Here is an 18,622-nt window from a genome sequence, read left to right on the forward strand (position 1 = left end):
ATATATGTCCCCGTTGGTGATGCATTTGTGGACATGAGATCATTTCAGGGATGTATTCTTTTAACGGAGGAACTTTGAAAATAGAGAGATTGAAAGCAGACAAGCCCTCGCAAGAGAAATTATATCAATATTCAAGATAGCCTTCCTGTTTCTGAAAGTAATTGACAGGAAATACAACGAAGGAGTGACATTTGTCTCGGGGAGATGGAGAATGCCCGGAAAGAGTGATAAGTAGGGGTCTGCGTCATGCAGGTATCTCTCGTAATGCTGTCGTTCCCATCAATATTCTGCTATTCCGGACAAGCCAACTACTGAGTTGACCAAAGAAAAGAGTCATCAATATCATCAAGCGGCCCTCCTTTCATATACACACTGTGAGGCCCCCCCACTCATAGCGGACCTCTTGACACCTCAAGTATTGTCCAAATACCCCAGGATAACACTTGTATGAAGCTGTGTGACAAGACCGCCTTGATACTCTCACACTTACCTCAGCCTATGGTGCTCGGTCAACATCCCAACACATGGACGCATATATATTGATGCTGCCCTTGACATGCAGAACATTATAACCTGTCTTCCTATCCTGGTCCCGTTTTACTAGAAAGAGCATCTCTAGGTAGGCCTTGTACCCTCCCCCCACAAAGACTTCAGTGCATTCAAAACTGACTTTTGTATCAAGGGACATTACTATATCTACATGTACAATAACATCTACACACCTAGTCGAAGGATCCATATCACCACCACACACTAAACACTCTACAGTGCTTACTCACTCTCCACCGAAATCCCTTCTGAACAATGAACAAATACAGGTCAAGGACCTATAAAATCTACACTTATCAGCGGCTTCCCATCCTAGCGTGTCAGATTCATTCACAGGCATCCAGTCACCCCTCAGTAAAATCTTTTTTTTAATTCAGGTCCCCAGAATTTGGAACTCGAGTTCACATCTTTTCTGTGCCACTAGTGATCACCAAGACTTCAAAAAAGTAACAATTTCCACAGCCTACAAGCAGTACACTGAAAAGAAAGAGCAAGTCTTTATGCAAGAAACATGAATTCTGATAAGAAGATCCTCAGGCTCCCTCCCTAATCTCATGCATCAGCAAGGAGCCTACTCTATACAATCACACACCAAGAAGCCTCAAGCACATGAGTTCACGTCTTAAGCTCAAACATGGAAGGCAACACAAAGTCTCTCATTGAGTCAACTATGAAGCAATGCAGACCAACCATCAAGCATGACATGTGTATGGATCACCACCAGGATGCATTAGGCACCTGTTTACAAGACCACACTGCACACAAGGGACACTCCAATCACACTAGACACAACCACCCTACATAATCCACACTCTTGGCCATGATAAAACCACATCACTATTCATACACATACCTCCAGGTGGACCAAAACAGCAGAGGATTGTGTTAATGGCTGATGGCTGTGCCCTACAGAGATGCTGGGCATATACCAGGTACTTGGTGTGGAACCAGTTTCAGAACTCACACCCGGAGAGATGATGTAGAAAGTCTCAGAACTCATAGTTGGAGGGATGGCATGTGGAACCAGTCTCAGAACTAAGACCTCAAGAGATGACGTGGAAACAGACTCAGAACTCAGTCCCGGAGAGATGATGCAGAACCAGTTTCAGAACCCAGAATGTGAGAGATGACATGGAAGCAGTCTCAGAACCCACACCTGAAGAGGTGATGTGGAACTCGTCTCAGAACCCAGACCTGAAGAGATGATGTGGAACCATTCTCAGAACTCAGACCTGGAGATGTGACGTGGAACCAGTCTCAGAACCTGAGAGATGACGTGGAACCAGTCTCAGAACTGAAACCTGAAGAGATGACATGGAACCAGTCTCAGAACTGAGAGCTGAAGATTGATGTGGAACCAGTCTCAGAACTCAGACCTGGAGGGCTGACATGGAACCAGTCTTGGTACTGACCTGGAGGGTTGACAAGGAACCAGTGTGGGTACTGAGACCTGAAGAGATGATGCTGAACCATTCTCAGAACACAGAGCACAAGAGATGCCATGGAACCAGTCTCAGGACCGAGAACCTGAGAGATGACATGGAACCAGTCTCAGGACCAATAACCTGAGAGATGACATGGAACCAGTCTCAGAATCCAGAACCTGTGAAATACATGGCACTGTCTCAGAACACAGACCCGGAGAGATGATGTGAAACCAGTCTCAGAACCCAGAACCTGAGCGATAATATGGAACCAGTCTCAGAACCCAGCCCTGGAGAGATGACCTGGAACCAGTCTCTGAACCCAGAAGCTGTGAGATACGTGGAACTGTCTCAGTACACAGATCCAGAAAGATGATGTGAAATCAGCCTGAAGTTCAAGGCCAGAAGAGATGACATGGAACCAGTCTCAGAACTGAGACCTGAAGAGATGACCAGGAACCAGTCTCAGAAGCAACACCTGAGGAGATGTCATGGAACCCGTCTCAGAACGCAGAAGCTGAAAGATGACGTGGAACCAGTCTCAGAAGCGACACCTGAAGAGATGACCTGGAACCAGTCTCAGAAGCGACACCTGAAAAGATGCAGTGGAACCAGTCTCAGAACGCAGAATCTGAAAGATGACGTGGAACCAGTCTCAGAACCGGAGAGATGAAGTGGAAGCAGTTTTCACAACTGAGATCTGAAGAGATGGGTTGGGCCCAGTCTTGAAGCATAACTTCCTCTTTAGCACCTCATTGACGTCATCATTGCCTTTGACCTTACAGATGGCTCCAGGGCCCAATGTCTGGGATAGTGAAACCTAAATACCACTTACATACATACATACACCCATATATACATAAACATACGTGTGTGGATACATACAGTACATGCATGCATACATACATACACACCTAAAATCAAGGCAGATGAAGACCACGCCACACTGCATTGGCAATAACAATGGAAGCACCAGACTGCTCTCGGAGCCCAAGAGAGGGCACAGCCAATGAGAACACAGATTGGCACACGTTTCATTCAGATGAATATGTTGTCCTGCGCCAGGTCACCTCGTGGCCGGCTTGAAGAGCTGGGATCGTGAAAGGCCTGGTGCTGCCCCGTGAGGCCCGTGTTCTGGTCCTCTGCCTGAGTGGTCTCCACACGTGGTGAGGGCTCGGGCAGGGCACATCCTTGGCACCCTGGTCCCTCAAGGGGGGCAGAGAGCCCGCTGGGAAGGGCTGGTCTCTGAAGCTGGAAGCTCATGGAAGGACCACACAATGGGATGGTGCATTAAAGGCCTTTCAAAGATGCTTCGGCCTGGAGTGGTCACATCCGCCGATAAGGGTGAATAACCCCCAGGCTGGGCACCGGAGAGTGACGTGAGTTTGTGTGAGACAAACATGCGAACATCAAAGCAATGCACATTATAAAGAACCCAGCAGAGATAATCCTCCCTGGACTTAGCAAGACACCCAGCTAGATTTACTTAAACCTAAAAGTGAGAATTAATGAGGTCCCGCCACAAAGCACTCCCGCCGCAGCCAATGACACGTTTGGTTTCTCTGTGTGCACACACAGCACTAGGTGAGGTCTTTCGTGCACTCAAGCACACCCTAGGTCAGAGGTCACGAGCGTGGAGCTAGGACTATAGAGGTAAGTGTGCGTTTCTCAGCATCACACGAACTTCGAGCTGATAAGCGTCTAGGCGCGGGCCCTGACAAAGGGGCTGGGTGTGTGTCTCCCCTGTTTGCCTTCTCTGGGGCTTTGTAAGCGCTGTGAGGGACGTCAGGGCGCTATGGTATATAACGAGCCCCTGACACCACCTCCCTTCATCTCCTGGACCTTGAGCCAAGCACAAGAAACATGAGGTGGTTCCTTCTTCTGGCGCTGGTGGCGGCGACCGAGGCCCTGGTCAAGTGAGTATTTACCATCATTCGTGACTAAACACCTGGTATTCCCTCTTCCGGCTCCAGATGTCCCGTGACAGGTCATCTGCGGGGAACCAGGGGCACACGTGGCATGCTCGGGCCCATCCAAGAACATCTGGGAAAATGGCAAATGGGGTACATTCCACACGCATTTGTCATTATATATTCGATTGTATTCGGTTTTAAAGCATAGTAAACGATGACGTCACAGAGCACCAGGATACAGCAATCTTTATTGGGGTTCTTCAATGATTCCCTCAACATCACCCTCTAAAAGGGCCCCTCATCTATCCATAGCTCCTCTCACGTGTATTCCATTTGTTTTATAGCGCCTCACTTACCAGCGTAGGGTCTTGGAGCACTTTAAATCCCGCACACTTACAGAGACAATGACTCGTAGGTGAGTACATTAGTTTATAGAAAATGTTACATTAGGAAAGGGAATGCTTGGGAAGCACAAAATCAAGATCAGAACCTAACACAGTGGTTAGGGTTGAGTTTACTAATAATTTATTTCTATCAAACAAACCCTTTTTAGCTAAATTAGGATAATCAAAGACTCGAAAAAACATAACTTTGTAGCCTGTGCCTTGCAGTTTCCTTGCAGCTCCTTGGTGGCAGCTCATAGCTCACTGTGCTAGATTGTGATTGTAACTTATGAACTGCACAGTAACACAATGATCTCTGTGACAAAAGCAGCATCCCGCTGGGCATTGCGCATAAAATACTGTTCTGTGATCTGCACAGTACACGTTCTTTGCAGCAGGCGTATTAACCCTTTCTGCTACCTTAGGTGAGCCAAACCTGCTACTAGACAACACCCCGATCTCTCTCCAGCAGGTACAATAATCACCAGAGTTATTCTGTCGCTGTTATTGTTGCCTGAAAACCGCTGGATATACAAGGAACTCTGCAGTGCTTTTAAAACTGCTGCGCTGCTATAAAACCGGCCCCAAGTACCAAAAGCTGCCCGCACGCTTCCAGCCTCGAGCCACAGCAATGGTTTCCAAACGTCACACACAGGCTGGCACACAGTGGGGCAGATTTAGGAAAAGTGAGCAGCACCACTTTCCATGCACCCCTAACGCCTCCCATGACGACGCACCATGGCGACCGATGGGGGGCATTTGATGTACTGTTCGGGGTTAGCGCCAACATTTTGGTGCTAACTTGTAACAGTACATGGGGGCCCATTGTAAATAATGGGGTGCCCCTTTTAACACATGTTTTGAGCAGTCATTAGAAATGCTGAAAGAAATGGTGCAAAGAAACCTTTTAGATTTGTTTGCGCCATTGTTTGGGCCCCCCCTAACAGGGTAACCCCCCCTCGAATACATTATGCCTGGTGCAGGTATACTGTGGCGCAGGGATTATAAAGTGGCGAAAATGCATACATTGCCCCACTCTGTAAATCTGACGCAGCGATTTTAGTCTCGTTGGGCCACATTAGCGTAATAAATGTCGCTGCAGTGGGGCAAGGAGGCGCTGGGGGCTCGTAAATCTGGGCCAAGGTTCTGAAGGCCATGCTCCCCTCTCTCTCCTTCTCTCGCCCACTTGTACTCTCCTCACTCCCCCTCTCTCACGCTCTGTCTCTGCCTTCCTCTCTCTCCCTCCCTCTTCTTGTCTCTCTCTGTCGCTCTCTCCCCATCCTCTCTCTCCTCTCTCTCCCTCTCTCTTTCTCTCTCACACATGGTGTACTGAACACCACAAACCCCCTCTCTCTCCCTCCTCTTCTGTTCTCTTTCTTTCGCACTCAGTCTTCCTCTTGCTTTGCCTCCCTCTACTGATCTCTCTGACCCTCTCTTTTTCTCTTCTTCCTTACCTGCTCTCATCCTCTTCTGCTCTCTCTCTTCACCTCTTTCTCCCTCTCACTTTCTCTCTCTCTCACACAATGTACACAACACCATGACCCCTCTCTCTTCTTTACTCCCTCATCCTTTGTCTCCCTCTCCTGCTCTCTCTCTCGCACTCTCTCTCCCTCTTCTTTTTTCCATCTCTCCCGTTCCCTCTTCCCCATACTCTGTCTCTCACCCTCTTCCACTCTCTCTCTCTGTTTTTCTTCTCCCTCTCACTCCCTCTCACACTCTCTCTCTGTCTCTCTCTCTCTCGCACACGGTGTACACAACACCATGGCTCCCCCCTTCTTTGCCCTCTCTCCCTCTTCCTTTTTCCCTCTATCCCACTCCCCATTCTCCGTCTCCCACCATGTTCCACTCTCTCTCTCTCTCTCTCTCTCTCTGTTTCTCTTCTCCCTCTTTCTCCTTCTCACACTCTCTCTCTCCCACTTTCTCTCTCTCTCACACACGGTGTACACAACACCATGGCCCCCCTTCTTTGCCCTCTCTTCCTTTGTCTCCCTCTCCTGCTGCCTCTCTCTCCTCTCTGCTTCTCTTCCCTCTCTCTCTCTCCCTCTCCCTTTCTGTCTCTCTCACACACAAACAAACCTAAACACAAATTCCGAGCCGTGTCCATGGCGCCCAGAGATATGGAAGGATCGTGGTACCTCCACACCCCTGGCTACTGGTAGGAGCTGTCGGCTTGGAAACTGGGGCCTTGAGTTTGGGTCCTGGTGTTGTTTCAATTTCCTTGTTTTCTGGGCAGATCACTTCGGACCTGATTTAGATCTTGGCGGAAGGGATACTCTATCAGAAGCATGACAGATATCCTGTCAGCGATATTAGGATCCCATTATATCCCATGGACATTGTAATGCAGCGGATGGAAATCTGTCACGTTTGTGACGAAGTATTCCGTCCACCGAGATCTCCATCAGGTCCTTAATTTGCCCTTTTCAAAATCAAAAAACACAATCTGACGTTGTGCAATGTAATCTGGAGCTGCAATGCCCTCGGGTCAAGGATGAGCTCTCTGAAACTGCAGAAAAGATCATGTTTTCTGGAGTAATGAAGTAATACTTTTTAAATATTTTCTAGACTTCAGGATTGTTATCCAGCCTCTCTGGTGGCAGATGAGAACAGAGATAGTCCAGGGCTTCCTGGTCCCATGTCGTGGGCTAGAAGACACCAGTCTATGGCTCCTGGCCAGTGCGTGGCCACTAGCCTCTGCAGGAACTAGTGCCTGGAAACCGGACTTCTGCACGTGATCCTGGTGTCAACTGATAACCCGCCCAGTGCTGTGTTTGCTCACACTCAGGCTGCTTAGTAACAATCCCTGGCAGTGCTTAATTTGAGCCGATAGTTGTGTGTGGGGGCCACCTAGGCCTTTAAGTGGATTTTTTTTTAAAGGGGGGGGCTAGAAGGGGCGTGGCTTGTGTAAATAAAAATGTCAACTAAAATTCAGGGCTTCCCTTGGAGTGCTACCAACCGGTATTTTGATGCCTTTCTGAACTTTCTGTTATTTCATCCAGATGTATAACCCAAATGACACCCACATAAAACAAGGCAGGAGTTTTGGCTTTGCCAGTGGTTGTTAGCTGTTGGAGATGAAGGAGTAACAACAATGATGTTGTTGTAAATGAAATAATGTCGAAATGGTTTCATTTCTAAAATGATGAGCCTGTGAATTACACGTTACTAGGGTCTGTGGAATGGGTAGTGATCTTCAGAGTCTCAGTCACCCCTATTGGTCCCTTCACAACGCCTTCCTCAGCAGTCTGTGTTAGACGTGGACGCCCTTTTTCTCTCCACATCTTTCTGAAATCCTTCATCTGCCGATCTCACATCTCATCTCTTCCCTCTTCAGCACTCTGTTTTTACTCTGTCTGGCATGAACTTCCTCGCCTCTCCTCCACTTCACCACCTACAAACACACAACGCACACACTCACCAGTGCGCCCTGCATTTCATTAAAATGTAGCTTTTTCAGTATTTTGCCACCTGTGTACTTCCTTCAGGCACATGTGTCTCAAAGCTGCAACTGGTGTATGTAACCATTGATCTGTGCACTCTGCAGAGGGTCAGGGATTGATGGCCATGTTTTCTGAACACCATTGTGGCCCACTGACTGCACTGAGAGGAACTCGCGCCACCTTTTGCCTGAGATCCAGAGCTCTCAATCATGGCCCTTTATAAACACCTGGTGGCGGCTCAGTTCACACTTTGCACTATACAAGAGTGACATGCTGCTCACACAACATCCTGAGAAAAGCAAACATGCCTAGGAAATGCAAGATCGAGTGAAGGATGTGAAATGTGAACAGGAATGCCATGGATTATTTTACCATTTTTACATTCATAGCTCAGAAATCAATCAGTTGTTTTCCCTGTGAAGTAACGGGCGTGAATGCAGGGCTCCAAAGGGACCTGCTTCAATGTTCATTTGGAATCACTGCTGGGTCTGAGTCCCGGACAGACCTGGCACACCGAAAGCCCTGGTGCCACTGACACTTATTTCCCCACATCAGACATTTACTGAGATCAAGAGAGGGAAAAAACACTGATCGGGAAAACACAGGAAGAGGAAGAGAAAGACAGAAACCCGTCACAAAGAGAGAAAGCAGAAACCTGCAAGAATGAGAAAAGGGGGCAAGGGATGTCTCATTAGTGAATTAAAGTGGTATGCGGTGGTCTTAAAATAACTAGCTCTGGTATATGTAGGGCCAAAGTTTATGTGCCCCGGCCGCAGATATCTGCACTGAGCATCAAGCACTGGCACTCTTTCTTTCACAAATTAATCACTGGCCCTTGTGTAACACACATGCACATTTTAAAGCTGTTTTCAATGTAAACACAGGTCCACTCTCCAATCAATCACTCAGGGTACTCGGGGAACAGAGGAGGAATGTCAGCAGACCACACCACCCAGTTATAAGTACCTCAAAGAGATGAACTCTGATTTCACCTTCTCCCCCAGCCAGCCATCTTCCAGCTTCCCTTCATACATAGTGGGTCATCTTCCAGCTTGCACTCTCCCCTAGTGTGTCACCTTCCAGATTGCCTTCTCTCCTAGTGTGCCATTTTCCAGGCTGCCTTCTCCCCCAGTGTGTCATCTTCCAGTTTGCCTTCTCAACTAGTGTGCCATTTTCCAGGCTGCATTCTCCCCCAGCGAGCCATCTTCCAGCTTCCTTCTCACATAGTGTGTCATCTTCTAGCTTGCTCTCTCCCCTAGTGTGTCATCTTCCAGATTGCCTTCTGCCCTAGTGTGCCATTTTCCAGGCTGTTGTCTCCCCTAGTGTGCCATCTTCTAGCTTGCCTTCTCTCCTAGTGTGCCATTTTCCAGGTTGACTTCTCTCTTGTGTGCTATTTTCCAGGTTGCCTTATCCCACTAGTGTGTCATTTTCCAACTTGCCTTAGCCCCAAGTGTGCCATCTTCCAGCTTGCCTTCTCCACCAGTGTCATCTTCCAGCTTTCTTTCTCCACGAGTGTGCAATCTTCCAGATTGCCTTCTCCCCTAGTGTGCCATTTTCCAGCCTGCCTTCTCCCCTAGTGTGCGATTTTCCAGACTGCCTTTTCTCCTAATGTGCCCTTTTCCAGATTGCCGTCTCCCTAGTGTGCCATTTTCCAGCCTGCCTTCTCCCCTAGTGTGTAATTTTCCAGGTTGCCTTCTCCCCTAGTGTGTCATCTTCCAATTTGCAGTCTCCCCTATTATGCCATTTTCCAGGTTGCCTTCTATTCTAGCGTACCATTTTCCAATTTGCCTTCTCCCCTAGTGTGCAAATTCCCAGGTTGCCTTCTCCCCTATTGTGTCATCCTTCAGCTGGCCTTCTCCCCTAGTATGCCATTTCCAGGTTGCCTTCTCCCCTAGTGTGCCATTTCCCAGGTTGCCTTCTCCCCTAGTGTGCCATTTTCCAGGTTGCCTTCTCCCCTAGTGTGCCATTTCCCAGGTTGCCTTCTCCCCTAGTATGGCATTTTCCAGGTTGCCTTCTCCCCTAGTGTGCCATTTCCCAGGTTGGCTTCAGCTTGCTTTCTCCCCCAGTATGCCATTTTCCAGGTTGCCTTCTTCCCTAGTGTGCCATTTCCCAGGTTGCCTTCTCCCCTAGTGTGCCATTCTCCAGGTTGCCTTCTCCCCTAGTGTGCCATTTCCCAGGTTGCCTTCTCCCCTAGTATGGCATTTTCCAGGTTGCCTTCTCCCCTAGTGTGCCATTTCCCAGGTTGGCTTCAGCTTGCTTTCTCCCCCAGTATGCCATTTTCCAGGTTGCCTTCTTCCCTAGTGTGCCATTTCCCAGATTGCCTTCTCCCCTAGTGTGCCATTTTCCAGGTTGCTTTCTCCCCTAGTGCAGCATTTTTCTGGTTGCCTCCTCTCATAGCGTGACATTTTCCTTATTGCCTTCTCTCTTAGTGCGCCATTTTCCAGGCAGCCTTCTCCGCTAGTGTGTCATTTTACGACTTGCCTTCTACCCTAATATGCCATTTTCCAGGTTGCCTTGTACCCTAGTGTGCCAAGTTCCAGGTTGCCTTCTCCCCTAGTCTGTCATATTCCATCTTGCCTTCCCCCCTAGTGTGCCATTTTCCAGCTTTCCTACTCCCCCAGTGTACCATATACCAGCTGCCCTCTCGCCCAGTGTGCCATCTTCAATCTTGCGTTCCCCCCTAGTGAGCCATCTTCCAGCTTGCCTTCTCCTCTAGTGAGCCATCTACCCGCTTGTCTTCAGACATGAACCCCCATGTTGCTGGTCTGTATCAGGTCAGGCCAGCCCTCTGTCACCCTCACACTTATGTTTGCCATTATGTAATTCTAGGTCTCCATCACCCTGAACCCACCCCTGGCATCCATTCACTCCAGAGAGTATCTGGTTCATCTACCGTTGCAAGGTCTCCACTGCAGTCTCTGATGTATCCGCCCTCCTGTTTTTGGGTTCCCTCTTGTGTGTGAGCTCGGTAGAGGCCCCTCCTTTATCTGGTATCCAGGACTCTGCTGTGATCCACATTCAGGGGGAGCGACTCCGCATACTCTGAGCCCCAAGACTCCTGCTATTGTACCCTTGAATACGAATGGCTGTTGTTTTGCGACCCTGCGTGCCATGAAGTGGCTAGACCTGCCTTCAAGGTCCCAGAGGCCTCAAAAGTGGTTCTGATTCTGTCCTCGAGATGCTGCATGATCCATTGATGTAAAGTGCCTGTAGGAGGTCTCTAGTGTCTTCCCGGCCTGGGTACCAGCCAATGTCTACACCACACACGGAGCTGGGTATTACATGTCTTTATTCATCTCCGTGTAGCTGTGAACTCCCCATTATATTCTGCATTCACTTCATCACACTCTAACACATACGTCACAGTTCTATGAAGTCCATCAGGAACTACAATGGTTTTGCCATTCATAAGTCACATGTCCTAGGGGAAGAGATGCTGAAGTGGCGGCTGTGTACAAGCCTGGCTCGTAGTGCTCGGGGCCCAGAAGGTGCTATACAGAGTCCAGTGAAAGACACTCAGATTCAGTGTGGGGAATGCTGCAGCACCCCAGAATAATCATGCTGGAGTTCAGGAGGTGAATGAGCGATAAAGATGCCTTTACATTTTGTTTTCATCTTGTCACATCTATTGTCTGTTCAAATACAGAGTTTGAATGTCAGGCTGTGTCTTCTGTCAAGTTGCTGCTTATTCTTTTAACATGGAGATTGATAGTTAAATCTTTCTGACTCTAAAATGAGAGTATTTTGTAAAGCGAACTATGTAACAATCTTGGGATACAGGGAGCAAGAAAGGAAAGGCTGTGGGATATCAATTTGTTTCTAACACATTAAATACCTGTAAACAAACTGTACAGATTATTCAAATTATATCAGAGGCTAGGCAAGCACACATTAGGCACTTTTTTGTAATTCCTTAGTATGATGGAAACATACATTATAGGGGGATCAATGCAAATCCAAACAGTTTATTCAGTGATGGATATTGCTGTTTATGTGCTGTATTGTGTTTATCGGTAAAACTGATTGTGTGTTACAACGCAGTACTTCAGTAATACATGGGTGACCATGTGCTCCACACCACCCTAACAGTTATACACCACACCCGCAGCACTCTTCTGCAGAATGGGCGTGGCTCATGTGTTGCACTCGTTCTTAGTGTGATGCTTGGATTGACTTCAGTGACCCCACATTGGTGGCAGCACCCCACTCCGACGAGTGTTCCAGCACCACGGCCTGAATATTACTGCTCTTTTTTCTCTTTCTTTTTCTTTCTGTCTCCACGTGTCTTGCTTCCTCGCCCCCTCTCCATTGCTTGTTTGTCTGTGTCTCTTTTTGCTTCTCTTTGAGCCCATCACACACTCCCTCCTTTTCTCGCTGTTCTCCTCCCTATGTGTGGCTATTTGTTTCAGTCTTTCTGCCTGTCGCTGTCATTCACTCTCTTTCTCTCTTTCTCTTGTTCTGCCTCTATGTTTGGATGTTGTCTGTCTCTCACACACCTTCTCGCTCTCTCTTACTCTCCACATCTCTCTTTTTGTATGTGTTTTCCCTGTTTGTCAATCTTGAGTCCTATTATTTCAGCCTATGTATGTCTCCCTCTTGGCTTGCCTCTCCCTGGTTTCTAGCTCTCCCCTCTCTTTCTGTTTTCCTTGTCTATGTCTCTCCACCAATATATTTTTCTTTACTGCACACAAATTCAAAAGTTCTCTCTCTAAGTGTCACAGCCTTTCTCGCATGCTACACTTTTGTCTGTTTTTTCTTTTTCTTTGTATTTGTCTGCACATTCCAGTCTATCTAACCCAGTTTGCCTTTCTGTTCCACTTTCCATCTCACATTTTGCCTTTCTCCCCCATACTCCTGTTTCCCTCCTCCATTTTGTGCAGTTATTCTCCTATCTGTACTTTTTCTCCCTTCCCTTTACCTCTTACCTTTCTCTTTTACTCTCTCCTTCAGGGTCACTCTTCAGAAAAAAAAGTCTCTGAGGGAGAGCCTCAGGGAACAAGGCAAGCTGGGCGACTTCCTGAAGAAGCACACGATTAATCCAGCTAGCAAGTACTCTGCTATCCTGGCTGCACAGGTGTCCAGTGAGCCAATGACAAACTACATGGACGTGAGTACCTTCCAGCAGAACCGAGGACCACAGTGCATGATGGGTAATGCTGTGTGTGCTACTCTGAGAGAATGGTGTGAGTTTACTCCTGGGAGTGGTCGCAATAACCTGTGACTCCAATGGTTTTGGCACAGGGGCAGCAGATGGAGGTGATGATGCTCTATTGATTGAAGAAGTTGTTAAATCTAGTTATTTATTTTATGAATTAAGAGCAGGCCTACCAAAAGGCCTTATGGAAACAGTAGAGGTTAACTGTGCAAACATTGAATATATGATTAGAGAACCATAGGCAAACATGCAGCCTCAGCCCCCTACCCCAATGGTCTTTGCTTCAGAAGCTTACTTGCAGGTCTTAGGTCAGTGCAGGGCAATTGAGGCCTTCCTGACAGTCCTTAATTTGTACCGGTGTTTGCAGGTGCTCAGTTCCATTAGTTATTTCCTGACGACTTTAGCAGTTATTTACAAGAGACCACCAAAAGGTGGTGCTGTCTGCCCTATTGTTTATTAGTACAGAAGCATGGTGTCCAGCAATAAAATAAATGCTGCAGCATGTGCGCACCTTGCTGCAGTTGCTTCCCTCATACTTATCTTTGGACTGTGCCAGTGTGTGGCATCAGGTATGGTACACCGAGTACTGGGCGATTACATGCAGGGCTGTCCTGTGTTCAAATTGCGGCATGGGCTATATTAAAGTGTGGCAAGTTTGGTGGGGCATTCTGTGTCACAGGTCAGGTCCCTTTCTCCCACTCACCTGAATCACCTGTTCAGGTGCTAAATCAGAGGTGAAGGGGCAGCAAAGGGAAGCAACAGAAATAGGGTGAAGGAAACGAAGGAAGATTAAGTGAAGGGACAGCAAGATCAAGTACGCAGCGACTGGAAATACCAAACATGTGCCAGTGTGGTGAAGTAAAAATAAAGAATTAAAAGCAGAAGTCCCAGGGTGCCCCTCAGAAGCTAGCATCCTGGCCCTAGGTGAGAAGTCATCTACAGAGCTGTATTTTTGTAAACATAGACCCTGGGGACTAATAGAGGGCACATTTTTTTAATCCCTGTACTAGAGCGGTCACTCTGCAAAACCCACACAGCGCGTCTTTGGCAGGAGCACTGCACTAACATGGTGTCAAGGATAAAACTCCATGTAGGAAAGTCATCCTTTTTGCTCTGTTCACCCCCATTTGTTTGAGTGATACTGGTGGTTACTGACTCTGAAAGTGCCCAAGACTCTGCTAACAAGGCCCAGTGACAGTGCCTAAAGGTATATGGTGTTTGCTATAATTACAATTGGCCAAGACACTCTACTGGAAGTCTCTAGTATACAATAGGGCAGGGAGGTTTAAAGACCCAGGGGACTTAATGCATTTAAGTCTGCACTGCTGTCGTGTCTAGTGTTTTGAAGGCAAAAATAAAACTATGTCCACATTCAATTTTGGAGTTAAAAGTACTTCCAAAGTCCAAAACTACCTTTTTATTGCATGTGTCTCCTCTAAGAACTGCCCTAGGTGGCCCAAAGGTGGGGAGCCTTGTAATAAAAAGAAGAGAAATGTCTAATCGAAATCCAGATCTGAGGACCTGATCTCTCCACGACAAGAGGAAAAGCACCATGACAGTGACTAAGTGCACAGGTAAAATCTTGACCGGGACCTACCGATTCCCCTATCCGCCCTGGCCCCACTGCAGTCAGCCGAAAATGTTGACATTGTCCCATTCCAGCACGACGATTTCATCTTTAAAAATGAGTATCTCCAGGTCTCTTCATTGGAATTTTGTCATTTTGGTGTCTTTTTTAAAATAAACGTATTCTCTATTTTATAAATTGGTGTTGACTTTTTTGGGGTTTTGCCTTTTACATATTCACTGTTTTGGTGATCTTAGATGCTTTACACTTACCTGTCTCCTGAGTTAAGTCTGACTTCTCATTGCCAAGGTACCGAGGGTTGAGCAAGGATGATGTATTGAGACTTGGCTGGACCTTATTAGTGATTGTGGCATTAGTACTACCTGAAGTTACCTACCTACAGCTACTAATCATCCACCTTCCTACACTCCATTACTGTTGTCGAAGTCATTTACTTTGAACTCTGTTCTTCAGAGGTCTCAAAGGCAAAGGGAATTAAACTTTTTTTGTTCTCCCTTTCTCTCAGCAGTTGATAATAACTTGTCTCATTATAGCGCAAGTTCTGCAGTTTGCTTTTTCTGAGTGCTAAATAGTAACTTTTTTGATATTTTAAAGTTTCTTGGCACTTGAAAGGTGAGGACAGTGAGCTGGCATTCTTTACCTTACCCACCGCACCTGCTTGTGCCCTAGTGGTATAGTAGCCAGGAGGGGCACATTAATGTTTTTCCTCTCACATTTAAAAACCATCACTTTTACTAAATCACTCACACTCGAGTGATATAATCTAAAGTACTAAGGTTAAAGAAATGTAGTTGTTTGAATTTTGAAGAGATTTCATCATGTTTTTGCACGATTTTAATTGCATGAGTTACAAGCCGAATATTTTCATGGCTCTACTTGTGCATGGGCTCTTGGAATGTGGACAGACCCTTGTTAAGTTCTCTGCTTGCCCACCTCTACCCTGTATTAAAACATTGAAATGTTGAGAGCTCCCCTGGGGACAATGGAGTGGCTTTGGGCTTATAATGGCTTATGTTTGTCTTTATGCACTCAGTCCTCAGTAGGTGGAATGTTCTAATGGCCTTATAGCCTGTCAGCCTCTGGCTATACCGGTTGTTAAAGGCCCTGTCCCTTTTTATAGGTCCTCGCCTGAGGCTCGGGCTGTAACTCGAGTTAAGGGTCTTTAACAAACGGTATAACCCTGGGCAATGCGCTATAAGGCTGTACAAATACCCACAATACCCTTTGGAAGGCTGAGAGCCATCGCTGATCACTGCTGATTTCCAATTCAAGGACTCCACTCCAACACAGTCCAGGTGGAGCAGCCATTGGTGGCCACGGGCTGGACCTGATACTGCAGTGCACAGTCTGCATGATGTGTCTACTGACGTCATTACATGACCCACAGTGCCCGCCCCCCAGTAGCGCGCGCTCGGCTGTGGTTCCAGTTGCAGTGCTGCCTGAAGGTGATTGGCTCTTTCGTGCTCATATGTACACCGGGGCAGGCTTCGATTCCACATGGCTGGTTTCTGCTTCACCCCTTCAGATCAGAAACCTGAAGAATGAAGGTGTGATCCTAGCTGAGGGCAGCCACAGCAGTGTCAAGTACAGAACAATGAAAACACTTCTTTGTTCTTGGAACGAAGGACCATATTTGTGAACCATTTCTGTGGTAGGAAACACTGCAAAAATGTGTTTACATATGTACAAAACACACATTGTGATTCAGTAACATGTTACCGAATCGCAATTTATGTTTGTGAGTTGCTATTCGGAAGGGCTGTGTTTAGGGCGTCCCTACCAAATAATGAATGTGAATGGGATGTATACATGTTTTGCGACTGAATGAAAAACATTAATATTTTACTGACTTGTTGAAGGAGATGGCCACCCAGTTGCATATGAAATGCGGTCCCCAAGGGACCCCTTCTACTTTGAGAATGTAAATAATAATATTTTTTGAGAGCGGGCAGTGGTCCTTCAGACCATGTTCTAATTTTAAAAAATGAAACTTCAAAGTTTCATTTTTTTCTTTTTAAATGCATGACATTTTCCTTTAAGGAAAACGAGCTGTGATTAAAAAAAATAGCTTTTTTAAAAAACAATCACAGACATGGTGGTCTGCAGGCCACCATCCCTGTGATGGCTGTGATTCCTAATGGGTCGCAAACTGCAAACCTAACCCATTAATATTTATGAGGTAGGTCGATTTGCGACCACTAGGAGTCGCTAAAAGAAACAAGAGTTTCATACAATAGGGATGGCAATTTCCTAATTGTGATTCACAGAGAATCGCAATTAGGAAATTAATATCCATAAAATCTGTACAAATGCCCCAAAGCTGTACTTCTCTGCTTTCTGTTAAATATATTTGAATACAATTAATGTTGTTATTGACTTTGAGCATAGTAAACATAAAGGCTCCCATGTTTGAATAGTTCTTTAAGAAATGCATCAACACAGATGTAAAAGTTAGCAATTAGCCTGCCTCCCAGATGTTGCCATTGCTCAGGCCGGTCCATAGTGGAACGTCAATTGTTTGCTTCCTACTCTTCTTGCCTCAGATTCTTAAAGGTACTTTTAGAAAATTTGATCCCATCTCTGGCGGTACTAATAACCATCAGAAGATGAAACCTCTGCTTTCCATAAGACGAGGACCCAACCTAAGAATAGTTTTCAAGACTGTCCAATATATAGCTCTAAAGCCTCACTCCCTCATGCACACCCCTCACGTGCACCCAAGCAACAGGGGAGGACACTCCTTCTCCTACCTCATGGCTGAATCCTGGAATGACCTCCCCTTTCACCTCCAGACCTCCACCTCGCTCCCAGGATTCTGGAAGGAACACAAGGCCTGGATGTTCAACTGAACCCACCAAAACGGCACAACCCTTAGCACCTGGATACCCTCAAGGGCGATTAACAGCGCTGTCTAAATCCTGATCGATTTATTGAAGCAAGGACCTTAATCTAAATATCCTTATTGATAAATCTAGCCGATCTCCCTCATCGGATGTTGAGAGCCGTAGCAGGACAACATCCTCACAGCTGCTGGGTTCTAGTGTTTGAATGTAGTCCCTTCGCCCTTGTGTTACCTACAGCTGGAAAGACGTCTTACTTCCACCCCAGTTAGATAAGGGAGTAGCTATAGGGATATCCTTTGAGTGCTCACATGTAGGCATCTCCTTATACCACTCGAACAAGTAGCTGAATACAATATCTTGTCTACATTTGTCTTCCCTATCCACAGGCATCATACTACGGAGCTATTTCTATTGGGACCCCAGCCCAGCAATTCAACGTTATCTTCGACACAGGTTCGTCCAACCTGTGGGTCCCGTCAAACACCTGCAACAGCGATTCCTGCTGTAAGTACCTTATCAGTCATCACACCTGTTCTATTAATCAGTATTTGCACAACTGTGTCAACAGCAATACGGTATAAAAGGGATGCCGAATGACACATTCTTAATCCTAAGCTCCCATAATCACAGACAGTACGTGTCTGCCTAATTTGAACAGTAAGGCCTGAATTTATGAAGATAAAGTTAGACTTTTGGTGTAAGTTTAGACCAAAAGTCTACTTTACTACTTTTCCGTATTCACAAAGGTAAGTTAGGAGTATTATCTTTATGTCCACTCTCGGTGCAGAATCTCTTCACTTGGGGATCCTGCAGCACACCTAGAAGGAGCAAACCACCACGATTGATTGTTTATGTGCAGGAAGGTGTTCCTTCTTGCACATAAACAATCATTCAATAATGACGATTCGCTACTGCTATGTGTGCTGCATTCAGCTGCACACATAGAAGTGCCGAATTGCCATTGTAAATTGTTAATGTTTGAGAATGGACACCTTCCTGCACATAAACAATCGTTCCCTTCAACGCAGACACCCTTGCACGATGGTGCAAGGATGCCTGCGTTGGTGCTGACAGCTAACTTTAGCGTCACGACTAGCAGAAACACAGGGGTGCTCTGTATTTGTGTAAATATGGTGCATCCCCGCATTTCTGGAGTGGCGCGGTGCTGCCAATTTTGGCGCATCCTCACACTGCACCACTTATGTGTAAATATGTCCCTGAGTATCTCATTCAGAAGACAGCACTTCTAAGGGGATCGTGTGTAACTATGTACTCCCCAATGGTGTTACTAGCTTTACCACAGTAAAAATGACAATGCAGGGTTTTT

At 46.6% G+C, this 18,622-nt stretch overlaps 1 protein-coding gene across 1 annotated transcript in view; it reads left to right on the forward strand.

Annotated features, from left to right (window-relative positions):
- The first annotated feature begins 3,735 nt into the window (after positions 1-3,735).
- The window catches only part of LOC138249029 (pepsin A-like), a 37,515-nt gene continuing 22,628 nt past the window's right edge, over positions 3,736-18,622 (forward strand). The window contains exons 1-3 of the mRNA XM_069203088.1: positions 3,736-3,889; positions 12,660-12,816; positions 17,682-17,799. Of these exons, the coding sequence (XP_069059189.1) occupies positions 3,837-3,889; positions 12,660-12,816; positions 17,682-17,799 (328 nt within the window). The 5' untranslated portion in view covers positions 3,736-3,836. The remainder of the gene's footprint in view (positions 3,890-12,659; positions 12,817-17,681; positions 17,800-18,622) is intronic.

Source organism: Pleurodeles waltl, chromosome 8 (assembly GCF_031143425.1).
Source record: "Pleurodeles waltl isolate 20211129_DDA chromosome 8, aPleWal1.hap1.20221129, whole genome shotgun sequence".
Classification (NCBI taxonomy): domain Eukaryota; kingdom Metazoa; phylum Chordata; class Amphibia; order Caudata; family Salamandridae; genus Pleurodeles; species Pleurodeles waltl.